At 47.3% G+C, this 19,826-nt stretch overlaps 1 protein-coding gene across 1 annotated transcript in view; it reads right to left on the reverse strand.

Annotated features, from left to right (window-relative positions):
* Positions 1-489: 489 nt before the first annotated feature.
* The window catches only part of LOC144173646 (DNA damage-binding protein 1-like), a 113,094-nt gene continuing 93,757 nt past the window's right edge, over positions 490-19,826 (reverse strand). Inside the window, exons 18-22 of the mRNA XM_077701981.1 lie at positions 17,211-17,320; positions 16,197-16,360; positions 6,547-6,649; positions 3,591-3,714; positions 490-1,559 (exon numbers count right to left, since the gene is read on the reverse strand). Of these exons, the coding sequence (XP_077558107.1) occupies positions 1,473-1,559; positions 3,591-3,714; positions 6,547-6,649; positions 16,197-16,360; positions 17,211-17,320 (588 nt within the window). The 3' untranslated portion in view covers positions 490-1,472. The remainder of the gene's footprint in view (positions 1,560-3,590; positions 3,715-6,546; positions 6,650-16,196; positions 16,361-17,210; positions 17,321-19,826) is intronic.

Raw genomic sequence — 19,826 nt, forward strand, 5'->3', positions numbered from 1 at the left:
CCTTCTGCCGTCTCCGTGAGGAATACCTGTACGGCGAGGTGTGCGCTGCAAAAAGCGGTCTTTCGCTGCTCACGGGGGGTGTTTGTCAATGAATTGGGTTTAGGTGGCTTTGCAAGATTATGTGCTACCGGTAGCCGGAATGTCAGCATAATGTCCATTAGGTGAATACTTGTTATGAAAGAGCGTTTCTAAACTGAGCAGCTTCGAAAATATTTTATTCTACGACTAGTGTCGGGAAGGCGTAGCACCAGACATTTAGGCCCCTTTTTTCCAACACCAGCTTACCGAGATTTAGGTTTGATGTGCTGAATTGAAATGTTGCAAGTATAGAAAATAAGCATCCGGTTGCATGTTTCCGGACTAACTTATCTCATCCAATGAAGTATCCAGACGTTGGTATACACCGAGTAAACAAAAATATATTTATTTCCGGAATGTATTGGCATTCAGGCCTATGTACGCCAAATAAATACCTCTGTATGATTTTCGAAAAAAGTATCAGCAACACTTTATATCGTACTGTATATGCAAAATGCCATCGTAAATGTAGTTTAAAATCAATGTGGACATTCATATACGCTAAATAAAAAGCAAAACATAATTTTTAATGAAGACATCAGCAAGAAAATGAATACGTTCATATTAGCGAATTGTCCGTTTCAAATCGCTTACATTAGTATACAACAGCTCAGTAATACAGCGCCACAGTTTGCAAACTGAAGTGGCAGTTGTATATGTGCAGCAATTGTTTAGTAAGCAACTGTTTAGCGAACTTGTATCAAGAAAGCTTTGATTTTCAAAAAGCTATATGAATCGCAAGAACACTAACCAGCTTTTCATCTGTGAGAGGTTGCATGTTTTAAAACTGATTAAAAGAAGTTTTAAAAACCGATTGAAATAATGAACCGGAAGACGTGAGTTATTTTATCCGAACTCTAATACAGGAACAAGGTGCAAATGGTGTTGTTAGAACCAAATCATGCTGTAGAGGTTAAAGTGTTTACGTGATGGAATCCTGAATCAGAGTTAGCTCACTTAAAAAAGCTACAATACGCAGCATGCAAAAAATCTGACAAAAAACCTTAACCGCAAGACATGACTGAACCGGGCGTTAAACTGCACACTAAAATGTGGCCCGAAAAACGCAACGTGCCTGGTGGACTTCGTAGGCAAGCAGCCTTGAAAGAGAAATATGGGATTCGATAGCTCCAAGATTACCGACCATTATCGTACAAATTGTGATTGTGGGGTTTTGAGGCCTACCAATATTAATCGGCCTTTATCTCGCCAAAGAGACACATACATTCGTCCCGACATCGCGATTATGCAACCAACCGCTGCGGCCACTGCACTGTGCTGGTTACTGGTTTCTTCAGTCAGACTGTGGAAATGGCGACACAGTGATTTTATGACTGAGTTGTGGCGAAGTTCTCTGATGGCAATTATCAAGCACTGGCAGTCTATCAGTGCTATCAGTGCACCAGTCGGTTTAGTTCATCCACGATGTTGATTAGATCGTCCACGGTGGCGTCTCTTTTCATACCACTCCCGTCGTCAATCTGGAAGAAAAAGGGAGCATGTAAGCCCTTCGACAAAAAAGGCAGTGTTCTAAGCCTGATGCCACTACGTTTGCTCCCCGCAACAACTGAACTGTTGTCATAAGCCTTAACTTAGATTTAGCACCTTAGTGCTTAAACTTCTCACCCGTATAGTTATTAAAATACTGACAGTTTGAGCTACTTAGCGCAAAACTACAGGTAATACGAAGCTTTTATTATCTCGTACCTGTTATAGCAACCATTTGCGTATTCTTACGTGCCTATAAAGTTTTCAGGGCGCACGACTAACACCTTTTGATAGCACAACATAATTACTAAATAACTTGGCGGGAACCACCTGCGCTCCGTAGTATTTATGAGACTGATTCGTGGTATTTAGTATTCGTATTTTAAGATGACCATGTCTGCTGTCCTACTTCATAGCCCGCTGCAAAACTACTACAAACGCTCTCGGTTCGTGCATCTGAAGATGTTGAAACTTAAGTTTATATAAAAAGTCATTCCTTTTTAGTAAAATTTTAGCAGTAAATTTTCTAATAAATTGAATACATGAACCGATGAAGCATTTTATAGAAAGAGCGCAATTTGTAGTCTGCCTACTTTATTCATACCATTTTCTATACCTTGTCAATCAATGTTTACGGAAACTATTGCAAGCTATTACTTCCTAAGGTGTGCGTACATTCTCAGAATGTACACACAAATCATATCTCTTTGTATAAGACGCACTAAGGACGCCTAGCTAGTAGTACTACTTCCCTTTTTCTTGGTCATCGTGTGACTCAAGCAAGCATTGTAAATAAGTTTTTAAATTTCAAACTCAAGGTATTATTACAGTGGTAACTCCTTTTCCACCACTAATGTCCTGTTCCCTATCCTATTACGTTCTACACTCATGTTAGAATATCTTTTGTATTATGCCACCAAGCATCTGTTCTGCGGTAGTACAATTTCCACTGTCATGGTTACAATACCATTATAGTTTTGTCACGGTATTCGTACCAAGCGCCAAGCAGGTGCTGTAATTTCCCCGACCGCATCAATAGAAGTTCTCTGTACACAACCATAAGGAATTGCGGTTACCATGTTGTTTCATAATTTTTTTCCTAAATGCTAGCCTCGAAGGAAAACGCAAGCCCATTGGTTTCACTTGCCTGTTTGTTGCGTGAGTGGAAACAGACCAATTTTATTTATTACATAGGCCAGCCACAGCAAATTGCACCAGGAAAATAAATTTGTGGAATACAGCAAAATGTTTCAAACTAACAATTCTATTCTTCATACTTTAGTTACCGGAGGCTTTGTATAACCCACAGAGTGCTAATTCACAAAAAAGAACCGTATAAAACTGTGTTACCGTTCCACACTATCTCAGTGGATGTTCGTGAGGTGATTTAACTTAACATATCTCGCCCCGGAAGTTGTTACGCGTACATACCTTTTTGCATGGTGTATCTGAACCTATATCAGGGTGGTTTTATTAGGTCTATTCCTTGAACCACTGCCATCGGAATCTATGTGTAAGGAATCCCCAATTTTTTTCAGCACCTTTCTTCCTTCAAACTATTCATCACCATCACCATCATGATGATCATGCATAATCATGATCATGCTTGTGCCCACTGCCGTAAAACGACATCTTTCAATTGGGCACACTACTACACGAGGCTGGCGAGACCCATTTTTTGTGAGAGAAGTGTCCAAGACTGCTTTTGTAACATGGTACTGTATCGCCCCAAATACTTATTCCCGTACATCCATCAAGGTATAAACTGCTGTGAGATGATATTTGATAGAGAGAATGCCAACGACGGATCTAGGGCCCAAGTTTACAGACCACTGCACGAATATTCTGTTTACAAACTTGCACACAATAGTTTGCTCAAAATCGCCCTTTCCTCTTGTGTCCTTACAGCGAAGCACGTAGTTTATTGTACACTTTGGGAAACCTCACAAATAAAAGCGGTGGTATAACCCTCTCATCGTAATATAATTGACCTTTCAAAATCGGTATGCAATTTAGTTTCTGACCCGAATTCCTTGAGCCACTTCCTGCATCTTCTCCCTGCTGAGGTCCAGGAAGCTCTCGATGAGATCACCGTCGATGAAGCCTGTGGCCGGCTCTGCTTTCGTCGCGTTCGAAAATGAGCGCCAGGTGCAGTCAAAAGGTTAAGGTTTAATTGTAATCACGCTGAACAAAGAACTTCTCCCCACCCGCAGTACATGGCGTGCTCCTGACGAAGTAAACTTTGCAGAATTATTGATGGTGTCGAGAATTAAAAATAAAGGCGGAAGATGTCTGGGTTAGGGGAATGTGTGGCTTCCTGACTTTGTTCATTGCAGCTGACATGGTATTGCAGTTTTAATCAAGCTACAAGAGGTTTAAATGCGCGCAGTGGTGAAGGCACTTATAAATGATCGTGAATGAAAATGAATAGAAAAGTCAAGTCAACTGAAGTTTCAGAACAAAAAAGAAAAACACACAAATGCAACACGGGGACATACGCATGGCTGCCTTTGTTGTCATTGTGTGTGATTTTTCCTGCGCTGCAGCTTCAGTCATGTTATACCAACTAGCCCACATTTCAACTTCACTAATTCAAGCAAGCTTTCAAGGACCAATAATTTCAAAGGTATTTAAATCATGAGAAAGGCCTGAATGAACCGGTTGTGGCTTTTTTTACGTCTCAAAGGATAGGTCGAACACATTTTATACACGGGCTACAACTGCAGAATCATTAGATTCTTGGTATAGGAAATCTGAACCAGTTACTGCGGTTTGCAAACTGCGGGAACATGACTACACTCCAGGTTCAGTAATTGCGTTCCGGGTCTACCGTAGGTTACTGCAACGCGTCTACCGACTTCACACGTAAGCAAGCAAAGACCTCTACGAATGGTCAGGTCTTACATATTTTATGGCAACGCGAGCATGCCAAGCTTGTGTCACTTCCTCATAACAGCCGGTTTCGTTGACTTTGCAGCTGTCACTAAAACGTACAGTAAGGCCTAAATAACTGTGCGTTTTAAACGAAAGAAGGCAACTTCCAAGGGTCTTTCTTCTTGCCTTTTAAAAATAACGATGCTTTGCTCGTGAATGAGAAATGACGTGTTTGCGAAGATTGAAAACATTGAATATAACCAAATACATTATCAAAATACTGAAAATATATTTTCCTTGAAAAAAAGGGTACAGGAAAAACATGCTGCCCAGGACTAGATGCATTAAATTAGAAGAACATGACTATGCGCACGAATAAATACACATGCAATAAATCCACAGCAATGTGTATTGTACTTCCTCTAATGACCTGGGATAGGGCACATTTCGCAAGCTTGAAACAGCAACAAAAATTACTTCAGTATTTTGGCTTAGTTATTGCTCTGTATGTAGCACTCCAGTGGACCCTTTATCACAGAAAACCTATCAAATGCTGGCAACAGGTTTGCTTTTTGTGCCACCCCCTTACATGGTACTTGCCTCCTTTCAACTTATGAACACCCCATCCGTCACTGTGAGCCACATTCCAATTCTCTTACCCCCATGTTCGCAGTGTTGTCAAATTCAATGTACTGGTTCAAATAAACTTGCGGTCTCAACCCCCAAGCTGACCAGCTTGTTTCACTTCTCTTGCCACAAATTCTCCGATGCCGCTGACTTGGCCAGAAAACTCTTTGATTACTTCGCATTAAAACTACCCTGTAAAAATACGGCAAGGCATCTGGTGAGCTCACAGTGACCTTCTATATCTTAAAGACAGTTTAGTAAAGACATTAAACGGATGTTTGGCATAAAAGTAGGGATACAATTGAGCACAAGAAATCACTGCTCTAGCCACCGTAACGGGGAGACAACACATTCACAAACTTGCTGACGTGTCCTCACTTTGCACAAAGAAGACGTCAAAGCCTCCCTCAAATACGGCAAGTTGTGTGTGGGATTGATTACGGATTTTGATTTCAAGCATCTGAGAAACACTAGGCAGCGTTCTGAAAACGTCCTCCTGAAAGTTGTCCTGACGTTCAATTTCCAACTTTGTTGTAGAAGCTGTAACCAACCAAGTCTCGTTAGGTATTCCGCAACCTAACAATATAAACGCAAAGTTATATAGCGTCGATGCTATTACGAGAGCTCGGCGCCCAAAGCAATTTTGTCTACGTAATGAAAGTCGAGCTAGTTCGTATGGTTGATTGCTTAAAACAGTGCTAACAGGACGGGGAAAAGAAAGTACGACGAACTCAGGCAAATGGGGTGCCAAACATGATTATGGAAACTTCACAACCGAGAACTTCAAGGTATCGGCAGTTTTTTGGTACATTAAACCTACTAGATATCAGCAGCTGTGTGCCGTATTTCAAGTCTTCGCATATTGGTAGTTATCTTCCGCCCTTGTGAATACGTACATGATTACTGCACAAATCTGGCGTAGAAAGATGACAGGTGTCGTGGTTCCTACGTTTAAGCAACAGCCTGTTGTAGACCGCGTTAGCTAACTCCTTTCTGGTAGAAAATGGGCAGCAGCCGCTAGTCATACGAAAGCCTCAATATGGGCGTGGGATAGAAAACTCTAAAAAACCGCCATGCTATATTGAAAGTATTCTATTACCAAATGCTCCAAGCGAACAGGAATCAAATAACGCGATTCGGATTCGAAATCATCATTTTCTTGGAACGGTCAGTGCCAACAGAGCGCAACGAATGGGCGCCACATTCAATATATTTTCTGCCAAGAACTGGTGGGTAAATAAGAGAATAAAAACACCTTACAGGAGAGATAAACATTTTGCTTGACTGCTTTACTTTTACTTTACTTTACAACAAGCAAGCAACAAGCAAGCAACAACCAACCATTACTTTTCACTCATAACGTTATATTTTTATTAACATGTTTTTTTCTGCGCAACACGGAGAGGTCAGACTCCCACTACTCCTCTACTGTTGTTCTAAAAGTTTACGCGCCAGAAAGCAAATCCTCAAAAAGGATATAAAGTGTGGTCAATCTTGCCCACACTCTTGATGACCTTGTTCAAGTTTTCCTGTACTTCGTAGAGGAGGTTGTACAAGTCGGTAGGCAGCTGCACCACCACACCTACATTGATGAGGGAAATAAAAACGAGATTCACTTCAAACGTTTTAGTTTTCCGTTATGATCTTGATTTGGGTAGCGTGACAATGAAGGGAAAGACATAATGAAAGTTACATTCGAGCGTCCGAAGTTGAGGCAAATGCTGGCGCTATACTGTCGCCACTACAGAAAAGATGCCTTTTTACATGTCCGCAAACAAACACGGTTGTTCTTTCGACTTGGTTAATTTATTTCTCTTGTACACAAGCTCATGTGGTCCGTCTCCTATTTTTAAACTTCCGGAGTAGACCGTTGGGCACATGATACGCTTAGTTCGGATTGGTGTTGCACGCACTGTGGCTACAGCTGTGGTATGGAAGAAGTTCAGCTTTACGGACTGTTTTACACCTCTGTTGGATGCATGGCGTGGTGTTCCCAATCATTTTCACTTTGGCCCCATCAGAAATACAATGACGCTAAAAACCATTGCAGTTCTGCCAGTGTTCTCAGGGTGGAACGCGTTAGCCACTGAGCCACTGCAGTAGGAGAAACGGAGTGCGTTTTCTGCACCCCCACGAACATGCTCTTGTTTTAATGACAGCGTAGCATTGCAGTGGCGATCACCATGGCTTTCGTGCCGTGCGAAATAGGCTGGTTCACACAGAGTGCGGGTAAATTGCACAACTAAACATTACATGGCGGAGTCGACTCTCGCTCACTGAATTTGATGGCGCATTTGCTTTACTAGGCACATTGTGATATTTTGATGGAGAGCAGGCATCGCGCAACTGCCGCGGTTCTCTGCCGTGCTAATCAGCCCTGATAATAATCGCCCGTGGAAAGGCGTCATCGCCAGTAACCGAAAACGACGATGACGTGAGCAACAAGCAAGCATTCGCCTGAAGCTGTAAGCAGGCGTAGCGACGACTGTAGTGCAGAAAGAAGGCGTGACTGTAGGCTCGCCGGCAGTGGTACTATGGCAAAAAAGACAGGATTCGTGACGCCAGGGAGTGTCCCGCTTGCGCACAGATGTTCCTTTTCCTGCCGTCATAGCTCATTCAGATGACGGGTTTCTCTGCCCAGCGGCGTAGAAGGCTAAACGCAAACAAAGAACGCGGACCGAAAAAAGGACACTAACAAGCGGTTACTCTAAACTGCCGATGTATTCAAACTGCGACAACCTATACAGAAAACAAACTATAGAATAAAGAAATGCAGTGCCGATAATAGCGTTCTTTCCCGATTAGAGTGATGCTTACACCCTTGTAACCACTCGAACTGATAGGCCTGTAACAGCTCGATAACAGTTGGGCCACTATGCCAGTAGAAAATCACAGTTACGTAGAAAGCAGGCTCGCAAACACACTTTTTGCAACGCGCAGGGAGGTGAGCACTCCTCGAATGAGAAGTTGTGAGTAAGCGCATGTCTGTGTCCTTTCTTGAAGTCCCCGTTCTTGGTGCGCTTTTGGTCTTCCGCGACGTACCAACTAGCCCAACTTTCGCTATTGCTTCAGCGGTGTTGAGGTACGTAGCACTGACGTTTTAAAGCCGAGCAACATTGGCATTTGTTTGCCCAAGCACTTAGTTTTGATGGGAGAAGTGGTGTACAGTCATGGACAATTGAAATGCGAACCACAGAACGCACGGCCGCAGATACCGGAGCGCTCACCTGGCAGCGGCCTGTGAAAAGATACGCACATGCACAGTAGAAGTGTCGGAGCGAGATGGCGTGCCCAACTGCAATATGTTTTTCCTCACTCCGCTCGCACGCTTGCCTTGTCGCCATGCCGCAAGAGCGCTGCAAGCACTGCAAGTAGTACCGCTGCCGCAGCTTCGGGTGTTGGTCGGGATGAGAGCAATAGGGCACGTAATTGCTTGCAGCTGAAGCCAGTGCTTGCGCGGGAAACGCGTGCATGCTCTCGGAAGGCAAACTGTTGCGTTCATTATACGTTCCTGAATAGAACCAGCGCACAGAAATGTAGATTTAGAAAATTCGCGCCAATTCACCCAGTTAATGTGGTTGGAAAGCAGAGCTGTAACCGGCACCCATAACGATTACTCATGCGACGTCGCTTGAATTCACTGGCGTCACTCTGCAAATATTGAAACCATTGACAGGTGAAATGCGCTTAACCACACCCTTTCTTACTTCGAAGAGATATTCTTGGTAAGGCTAAATTAATGCATGATGCATAAAAGGTGGCTGTTTAAGTTGTATTGGTGTAGCACAATATGGAACTCTTTTTTTTATATAAAATTAAAGGAAGCTCAAACACGGTGTTAGACGATGTCACTTCTCCGTCTCTGCCGCCGCGGGCGGAGGCGACGAGACCGGCGGCAGAGACGATGGCAGGGGAGGAGGAACAATACGGGGAGGAGGAGGCCAAGGGGATGAAATACTTATATTCAGATTTCTGAACGGCCCAGAGTGCGGCCCAGGGGAATGGTTCTTTCTTCATTAGAGCCCATATGGAGTCGCGCCGCCTGTGCTCTGTCCACCGGCTGAAGCTTGTAGGCAGAGAGGGGCTGGACGGCAGCTTCTCCCATTGCTCTTGTTCGGTGGTTTACGGAAAGAGAGGACGGTGCTCAGGGCTAAAGTCGCAAACCCCGATTTTGTGGCGGAGTGTTCCTCCTTCTGAGCAAAATTTACATTCAGCGTAGTAATGACTCGTGCGCAGAAAGTGAAGACGCGTCGGGTGGGTGAGCAGCCGCATCTTACGAGCCGTACAGGGTAGTTTGTTGCTCTCTGGAAAGGTCAGGGTAAGGCGAAGGTAGGGTCTGTCTCTGAATCCGATAATGCTGGGTTATGTCCCTGCACGAGACAAACGCGTGACTCAGCTCGTGCAGCTCCATAGCACGGGGCGTAAAAGCGCAGGCATGTTGGTGCGCGTATTCGTTGCCCTCCACGGAAGCGTGAGTGGGTGGCCAGATGAGCTGAATAGAACCATTTAGGGAGTGGTTGATTAGCACACGCAGTGCAGGTTGGGACACCAATCCCGACTGGTAATTTCAGAAGGCTTGCTGGGAATCAGTGACTACCATACGAACCCATGGTTGAATGAGAGCCAAGGGGATGGCTGCCTCTTCTGCTGCCGTCATCTCTGAGGTCTTGAGTGAGGCGCACGCAAGGAGGTTGGATCTGGAGGCAGCCATGATGATGTTGTGCTGCTGCCTTCGATGTTGGGAGGCGTCTGTGTAGATAACCGCATGATCCCCACCGAGGCTGGTGTTCAGCACTTGACCCCTGCTTGTCGGCGACCCTCGTCGTGTGAAGGGTTCATATTTCTAAGCAAAGGGAGCATTTTTAGTTCTTGCCGCCGAGAGTCCGGGAGTACATCAAGCAGAGTGACATTCTGCGCTGCCCAGCCAATGTGGTGAAGGATACGGTGACCCGCCGCAGTTCTGCTCATTGAGAGCTTCTGGTTAGAAAGAAGGCGCTTGTGAGGAGGCGCTGCTCACCGGACAGGGGTCAGCAGGTCGAAGCGAAGAGGACGAGGTGTGTGCGGAGGCCGAAGAAGGGAGCAGGAGAGAAAGAGGAGGAGGAAGCCAGAAGATCGTGGCACGAGAGCGGAAGGAACGATGTTCGAGGAGAGACCTGCCGGACGAGAACGTTCGGGGAACCTCCGTTGCGAGCCGCATCTTCCCCGCGGACATCGAGGCAGCTCAGCCGAGACTGGCCACGGAGCACCCGGGCCGAAGCGCTCATCAGTCGCCGCACCGGCGTTGACAAGGGCACTGCGGCAGCGCCCCGAGCCTAGCGCACGGGTCCCGACTTTGCGGCGGCCAGCGCCAGCGTCAAGGATACAGCGCCTGCAGCCATCACACCGATCAAGTGTACCGCCACAGCTTCCTACCGCGAGTACTGCAAGACTGCAAGACGTCAGCGGGAACTCTATTGAGTTAACAATGTCTTGTCGGATATCTAGTCCTTGGATTAGATTAGCTTCTAGTTAATTTGTGTAGTTTTCTAATTTGTGTATTTTTCTAATTCTGTCCCGTGAATAGTGTATGTCCTTGTCTGACGTCACGTGCCTCGCTTCTTCTCTGCCAGTTAAACTTGACCTCCTCATCCACACAACAACCCGCATCACAAAAATGGCGTCCGCGACAGGACTCTCTGCGTAACTTCCAGAGAGTCGAGGAGGTAATTTTTGCGGCGGAGAGGAGAGCACTTGGGGCCGGAATGGACATTGACAAATTGCTCGCCGTGGGAAAAGAGTTGGGCCTGGTGGGCAGTGAGCTGAAGGAATGGGTCGAGAGAGAAATGGAAAAGGAAAGACAGGAAAGACAGGATGCGAGACAAGAAAGAGCGCTCGCGAGACAAGCCGAAATTCGTAGGCTTGAGCTCGAACGCGACGAGCTAGATCGTGAAAGACAGCTGCAAGAGAAGAAGTGCGCGACTCTAGCTTTAGATCTCAAAATTGCAGATAGAGAGCGCCGCGTCTCCGAAAAAGGATGGAAAAAGAGTTTCGAACTCCACGCACGTGCGACGGAGGGCATGCGGGTCAGTGGCACTGATGAGGCCGCGTGTCGAAAGGAAGAAAAAAGAACAGATTCCGAACTGCCACATGTACAGGTGAAAGACTTGCTCCAGGCACAAGAAGTTGCACGGGCTGAGTGTGGCACGCAGGCAGACTAGCCGCGTGCTGGAACGCTTACCGTGAAGGCGCCGAGTGAGGTTCGCGGTGCACAGCCATGCGACAAGCCATCCGAGGAGTTTGGAACGCGCTCTCTCTCGGAACGCTTCGCTGTCGGACGACAGGCACGAAGGAATGAATCGGGCAGGGATGTCCTGCAAAAGTTCTTGGTCCCGGGCGAAAAGCTGTTGCTAGCCGAGAATGACCAAGCTGTGACACATTGCTTCCAGGAGAAGCGAGCACGTTCTTTCAAGGAAGTTCCCACACACGAAGGGATTAAAGTTGCGCCGCACTCAGTGAGAGCTCAAGTAACTGGTCCGAGGACCGCGTGCATACGCTAAGCTGGGGGTGCAGTTAAAAGGGACCGGTCTTTCAAGATACGGTTGCGGAAGTCATCATGCGGCACCCTTGCGAATAAAAGAATCCCTTGGAGAAGCCAACCCGACCATGCAGCGAAAGGTGTCCAATGGACGCGTCGGAACAAAGTGAAGATGAAGTTACATGGAAACAAACCAGATTGAAGACATGTATTCGACTTGGCTTGAAATGGCATGCCTAGAGGAAATAAACTGTTCTGAACAATCTTTTAGGAAAGAAAACTTGTAGCATGTATGTTAGGTTCATAGGTTGTACTCTGAACTGTGTGCGGGCTAATCGAGCCACCTTGAATGACGGCCGCCCGTATACATTGCTGGACGGTTTTGCGCGGTGGTAGTTTAATTATTGTTTGGTATTGTTTAAAACGTCTGTCACTTCTTAGTTTCGGTGGAATAATTCTGGTTCTATTAGTCACTACTTATTTTGGGTGGTTTGTGTAAGCCATGACTTAGGAGATGCAGTTTGTTGTATTATAAGTACTTGTATTTGAGTTTAAATGTGTGCTGTTTGGATTCATTGTTATGCAGTGATTTGGAAGTGTTACTATATGACGTGAAAGTGTTCTGGTGGTAGTGCTGATACGTGGTGCCTGGCGTGTAAGCTGACTGGACTTTCCACCGTGACCATCGACGGACTTTTCACCGGAAGTGTTTTTTCCCCCAAAACACTTCTTTCGATGGGGGCAATTGTGAGGAGGCGCTGCTCACCGGACAGGGGTCGGCAGGTCGAAGCGAAGAGGACGAGGTGTGTGCGGAGGCCGAAGAAGGGAGCAGGAGAGAAAGAGGAGGAGGAAGCCAGAGGATCGTGGCACGAGAGCGGAAGGAACGATGTTCGAGGAGCGACCTGCTGGAGCGAGGAGCAATTCGTCAATGTCCATTCCGGCGCCAAGTGCTCTCCTCTCCGCCGCAAAAATTACCTCCTCGACTCTCTGGAAGTTACGCAGAGAATCCTGCCGTGGACGCCATTTTTGTGATGCGGGTTGTTGTGTGGATGAGGAGGTCAAGTTTAACTGGCAGAGAAGAAGCGAGGCACGTGACGTCAGACAAGGACAGACTCTATTCACGAGACAGAATTAGAAAAATACACAAATTAGAAAACTACACAAATTAACTAGAAGCTAATCTAATCCAAGGACTAGATATCCGACAAGACACTGTTGACTCAATGGCGTTCCCGCTCACGTGTTGCAGTCTTGCAGTACTCGGCGGTAGGAAGCTGTGGCGGTACACTTGATCGGTGTGATGTCTGCAGGCGCTGTCTCCTTGACGCTGGCGCTGGCCGCCGCAAAGTCGGGTCCCGTGCGCTAGGCTCGGGGCGCTGCCGCGGTGCCCTTGTCAACGCCGGTGCGGCGACTGATGAGCGCTCGGCCCGGGTGCTCCGTGGCCAGTCTCGGCTGAGCTGCCTCGATGTCCGCGGGGAAGATGCGGCTCGCAACGGAGGTTCCCCGAACGTTCTCGTCCGGCAGGTCTCTCCTCGAACATCGTTCCTTCCGCTCTCGTGCCACGATCTTCTGGCTTCCTCCTCCTCTTTCTCTCCTGCTCCCTTCTTCGGCCTTCGGCCTCCGCACACACCTCGTCCTCTTCGCTTCGACCTGCCGACTCCTGTCCAGTGAGCAGCGCCTCCTCACAGCGCTCTATCAGCTCCTCCACAGTGTTGTGGAGCCCCGTGCTAAGAAGTCTCTTGTGGGCGCACTCATGGAAAGACCAATGGTCCTCTCAACTGCCTTTCTAATCACTATATAAAGCATCTTTATGTCCTCCTTGCCGACAAGAAGACCGCGGGTTGACGTAAGTGATTCTCGAGAGGACAAAAGCTTGAATTATTCGAAAGGTATCGGATTCCTTGCCGCCTCGGTTCTTACTGGCAACTCGATTGATCATGTGTATGATTCGGTTGATGCTGTGCTGGAGGCGCTTGAAGAATACGTCATTCTTGGTGTTGGCCTGGAGGTGTAGACCCAGGATCTTGATACAAGGGCTTGGAGTGATGGTCTCGCCACCAAGCAGTATTTGAATGTGTTTCTTGGTGTGTCGTTTGGCGTGACGACGCACGACGAAAAGCTGTGATTTCTTACGTGGACAGTGGAGGCCGGAGGCCAGAGGCTTTAGCACATTGGTGTACTAGAAGTGAGATGGCATGCGTTGGTGTGAGCTTCCAAATATTTTTAAAACTCCTAGCACACGCACAAGGCGCACACAGGGCTCCTAGACGTGCCGTGGGTACGGCGCACAGCGGCGCGAGATGTCGCGGGACGCTATCACTTGGCATTCAGCGAGAATGCAGGGGTTAAATCCGCAGATGTGCTTGGTGAGTCCACCACCTGTTTTCCTAGTCTCCGCGTGATCTCATAGCTGCATGGTACATGCCAGGTGGCGTGTATGGGTATTTTAAGGAAATAGTTATGACGACCCGTTTTCTATTCGCACGCTTTTCTGGCGGGTACCTGTCTTCTGTGACACGCAAAACACTGTATAAGGACATTTGCGATGTTGTTTTCCCCGTCCCTGTGTATAGATATAATTACCGTGTTGTGCCAGGCCAAAATGTACTAAAGCGCGTCAAAAGAATGGAGGTTCACCCTCGAGTAAAAACCTTTTTCTTCAAATTACACACAGGGACCTTGTCTGTTGGAACCTGGATGCAGGATAGAGGGATATCTGTGCCATGGGAACTCAGTTTTCTACTTGTAAACAACCAGAAACGATAGAGCACGTTTTTCTGCATTGTTGGGCTGCGCTATTTTCGTGGGATGTCCTCCAGAGGACCCTTCATAAAGATTTCCCTCTGAGCCCCCATGGCATACACTATCTAGCGGTAGAAAATGGGGAGGGGGCACCCTTGCACCTCGTTATGTTGGTGGCCTTGCATAAGATATGGCGTTCGCGCATGTTCTGGCTCCACGGTGATGTGGACGCCCGCCCTGCGCGGCAGTGTTTTCGTGAGTCCATATCCCAGAACGTAGAAGTCCAGAAGCGCAAGGCATGCGCTCCTGAGTGGCTGTCACGGATAGAACCCTTGACTACGCTTAGGGAATTTTAGAGAGACATCAGCCTTCATAGGTTGGTGGCTTGTCGCTCTAATTGCTCATGTGAATAAGTTTGTTTTGTGTTTCTATGTTGTGTCGAAGACCGGAAGACAGTCATTAAAGAAAAAAGAAGATCTCATAGCTACATCGGTAAGACAACGGGCTCGCGCTTTGTTTCTATAGCAGTTCCAGGTTCGATTCCTGGCGATGCCACTAAATTCTTTTATTCACTGGAGTTTTCAGTTGACACCAACGGTCGGGAAAGAACCCTTGTGGGGTAGAAGTAAAAAGCATGCCGCCTAACTTCTGATGGCACTGGAATCGTTTGCGTTCGTGCTGCAGTCTGAACAATGATCTGGCTGCAAAGATAACGCCTTAGTTTGACGCAGTAATGGCTGAGTCACTTCGCTCATTCCGTGTTTGTGGAAATAATAAATATACCACCATAATTTGTCTCCAATTATATAGACCTTTTTTTATTTCTTCGTCCTGGGAGCAACCACTTTACCAGTGGGCTGTGCTGGCGGATCTATGATTGGCGCAGTGGACAGCATGTAACTGGGCATGCGCAACACAGCCCAGAACCTGGCCTGGTCGTATTAAAGATTAACCCATGAAATGGTCTATATGTGACAGCAAGCACCGTCTGCGCTGTGAAAATTACTAACACAAGAATTCTAATTTTCTGAAAAATAAAGTAGTCACGCAGCTCCAACCATTCTATAGGCCAGTTGCCCTTTTACAACTATGCTGGCGGCCGGATTTTTTTGTTTTGTTTTACGCAGGGACCTTAGTGCTTGTAGGCCCCGAGCGGGCAGCACTGAACGTAATTGTGGGCGTTACCCAGCCGTCCATCATTATTTGCTCAAGTTACTGCGTCACACATGCAAAAATACGCTGCCAATGTGACGCGGGCACAGACTAGGAGCGGGCGCTCGTGTGCGCCGAGCAGGCGGTGCCCGCAGTTTTCAGCGCTCTTGCGGCATGGCGACAAGGCAGGCATGCGTGCGAGGAGAGGACAACATATCGCAGTGGGACCCGCACCCTCGTTCCCGACACCTGTACGGCGCATGACCGTCTATTTTCCCTTCCGCTGCCAGATGACGGCACCTGTATTGTCGGCCGTGCGTTCCGTGGTTCGTATTTCAATTGTCCATTAGCGTACTTTCAGCGGCTTGTGTACGAGAATAGTTCCCACAAAACCGTGGCCGCTAGTCTCTTTCCGTCAGCGGATTTTTAGATCTTCGAGAATGAGAATGGCCCGGCTCCGTTCCAAAACAGTGTCTTGCTGATGGCGTGATGCTACTAGATGTCCAATCTTAAGGCGCCTAGCAGATGTACCATGCATGTTTTTTACTATTTATTCCAACAAAATTTAGAGGCCCCTGTCTGGGCCTAAATGCTGTTATTGCGGTTAGGAACGTGTATTTAGGTGGAACGTATTTTTGAGGTCCCGGCGGCGTATAGTCAACGCTAGTCAAGTGTACAACGTGGAAAGATCGGCGGAAAAACAAAGAGAAGAGTCCCTCACCGATGGCACCGTGAATGGTGCCAAAGAGCACCGATCCCTGCACGGCTGAGGCCAGCTCGGTCATGTTCTGTCTCACCAGCGAGCCACGGCGGAAGACGTTGACGAACTCGCCCAGGTGGTACTGCGCCACCTGGCTCAGGCGCCTCCGCTCGTCATCCACCGCACTGTTGAAAGGTGTGAAGACACGCCCGAGCCTTTCACGGCCAGTACCGAGGAAGTTGCTGCACCACCCAGCAGAGGAGTGCAAAGAGAATACGTCCTTGCAGGTTCACGCTTACATGTGTGCGCTCCTATGAGCCTCGCAATGTCAGTAACCCTCACTTGCTCTTTATTGCCTCATTTCATTCACAACATGTAGGACAGTATCTAGCAATGCTAGGCGGTACAACGAGTATACTCATTTTAAAGTGAAGCTTTCTATGACTGAGTGTTGGCGTATGTACTGTAAACAAAACGCTGCAGAAAAGCCAACTTTTGTCGATGTTGATGATGATTATGGGTGACGTCAACGAAAAAACGCTTCCCGTGGTAGGAATCGAACCTGGTACTGCGTATTATGATGCCGATGACTATTTTATTGCCCTATTTCAACACTGTGGGAGCAGATTGGATTTGGAGAGAAGTGCGGGGACGTAACAAAAATAGAACAATTATGATGACCTCTGTTGACGGCAGTTGAACTCGCAGGTTCATTCGTATGAAATCAAATGGTAAAAGTCACCGCGATCAAAACTCCAAACCGCCTGCGAGGGATAGTCCAAACTTAAACGACAGCCAAGCTATCCCTTACGAAAACGCTTCGCGGTCAACCATCGTCGTCGTTAGGCGGAGGAGTGCATGAGTTGTTACGTAGGGCCTATGTTCTGAATTTACGCACGCAAGAGCGAAATGTCGTGCTAAGTTTAGTCATTTTTAGGATTCCCTTTTCCTACATTTCTCAATAAAAATTCGATAAACCACTGGCTGTGACAAAATCCCAGGCACAGAACATACTGCACGATTAAAACGTCTTACCTGTCCTTTTGGCAGGTGAAGAGGTTCATTGCTGTTTCCGCTCCAAGGAAGTTGTCGTCATCCAGGATCTCGACACCACACATCCAGTTAGTCTTATAATCTTTCGCGATCTGGAGCCGAAACACATAATGGAAACATTGTATGCGCACGAAACATCTGGTACGCCTAATAAAATAATGACAAGAGACAGCAAGTTTCAGTTGCTATGGCAAAGCCTAATGAGTTGGGAAGAATGAGCATGGGGTTGAATGCGTCGACACTGCACAGCTGATAAGGCGCTTCCTAGTGGGGGGCTCCGGATTAATTTTGGTTATCTTGGAATCTTTACCCTGCGACAAAGTCTTGCACACGGGGGTGTTTTTGCTTTTCGCCTCCATCCGAATAGCGCCTGCCGCTGCCGGGAATCGAACCCGCGTCCTCGTTCTCAGCACCGTTGTGGTGCTTTGCCACTGAGCCACCGCGGCGGGTAAAATAAAATAGAGTAATTCTGCCCACAGTAGCAGGCAAGCGCACGCTGTGTGCGGAAAAAGCTATACAGGTAGTATATAAACACGTAATTGCACTAAGTGTAAAAAGACAAATCTGAAGAAGAGAAAAAAAAACGCGTAGCAGCATTACATGGTGTCTATGAACCCCGCCCCCAAACACGCATCATATATGAACAAGAAAACAAGCGTGTGCGTATGCCGAAGATTCCTTAGGCATGCGCATAAAGGATGCAGTATTAGGGCAGTCTACCAAGATGGCTGGTAATTAGTTCTACTCGCGTATAATCCCCAGACGGAATGAATTTTGAAAGACGTTAGCAAAACAGTAAATCTCGGCTGGGTTTTTTAGTGTGGAAAGCTCTCGGGTAGAGCACTTATTTGCTCGTGTTAAGTGCACGTTGGTATCAAAATACAGGTTTCATGTTAGAGCAGCTGGGTTTCAGGGGGTCGCGGTAACGTCTCATTTGCAAGGTTTCAAGGTCGGCTAAAATCAAAAGCGCTGTATGGTAAATATGGGAACCGTGAGCATTGTAGGTAAATCTTAACGATTTTTTTACGCCTTCGAACGTGGATATATTAATTATGGTGAGCATACGGGTCCGACATGATGGATGGATATTCTAAACATATCGCAGGAATAGTCTAAAGAGCAGCCTAATAACGCATAAAGGACGCATACGGCAGGGATAGCCTAAAGGAGAGCCTAATAACGCATTCGCCACAAAAAACCCGAGAGTAGAGTTGGGAGGACGACTCATTCATCGTTCCTAAAGTAAAGGCGTGACGCAAAAAGAATGTTGCTCACATATCAGTGAATCTCTGCATATAATTGATCGTAGGAAATGGGATGAGAAGCGAATGTGCGAGCCAGTAATCGCAGACACTGAAAGGGACGGCGACCCCAGCAACCACGACGCTGAAAACAGAGCATGACTACACTGCCTCAGAAATTATTTTGGAACACACCCATGGCACACAGGTGCAGGAGTGAAATTATCTATTAAAGCAAGCAAGGTAAAAAAAAACATTGTGAAGATAAATCAAAAAAGTTCGCGCACATTGCTCTAGTGGTGCAAGGCAGGATAAACAGCAGAAATGAAAGTCTACGTAGCTTCTCTCCACAGTGAATGCGAACCCAGGAGACAGAAAGCAAAAAGAGCAAGTAAATGCACGTTTCTCGTACGGCGGTCGGAAACCCAAGACACCCTCGACAGTGTATGTTACGGATGACATTGACGGCCGAGAAGTTGCTGTCGCCGCCGACCGAGTCAAGCCCGCTTACGCCGGCGCCCCACGGCCCACGCAAGGATTCTCCGTCTTAACGACCGCGCCCTGAAATTCTCAAACTAAACCGTCCAAAACCTCACGTGGGCCCCACAACGGCCTGGGACTCTGCGAGAGGGAGTAAACTGGGAAAGCGTTAATTTATATATTTTTGCGGAGTTGGGTGACACACTCTTGTAGCTACCGGCGGGCCACGCGTCCGCCGCACCGAAGATGACGGCAACGAAGGCGGCAGCTCCAGAGGTGAGGCAAACCCATGCGCAAGCCTGGACGACGCCGGGTGTACTCACGAGGCGCACGCTGACGTGCAGTCGGTATCTCTTTGCTGAAGCCACTGAATTAGGGTCGTTACCAGTGCCTCGGGCCGGGGCAGTTTTTAGGTGCGAAGCCCCTTAGCGGCTCGAGCTGTGGGGTTCTAATGTCATCGTCGTAACCATCGTTTTATGTAGTCACGTTACTAAAACACCGGGATTCCAGCTTGCGCCTCGCGCTAGACTCTAACGCGTGCTAAAATATCACCGGGACACTCGTTTCTGGTTCGCGCGAGAACGCTTCGTTCTTCAAAGATATGAGACTTTTACAGCAAAGCTGTATACCTCTAGCCGCAAATGGTTAATCTCCGCTGGCAAACACGCCAAAGCGCTAAGAATAAACTTATATACACTGCATTAACGGCCGCATGCTTTTAACCTGCCAATGTTTGATGTTAGTGGAGATGGCCTGGGATTTTTTTTTGGTACTCCTCTGGAACGCCAACGGACAAAGGTCAAGTTCAAACAGCTATTCTGTAAAAGTAAGCGAACAAACCAGCTTGCACGCCTGGTGGGATGAGAAAAATCACGCC

This window comes from Haemaphysalis longicornis, unplaced genomic scaffold (assembly GCF_048455015.1).
Source record: "Haemaphysalis longicornis isolate Haplotype H1 unplaced genomic scaffold, Haemaphysalis longicornis Haplotype H1 scaffold_3, whole genome shotgun sequence".
Classification (NCBI taxonomy): Eukaryota; Metazoa; Arthropoda; class Arachnida; order Ixodida; family Ixodidae; genus Haemaphysalis; species Haemaphysalis longicornis.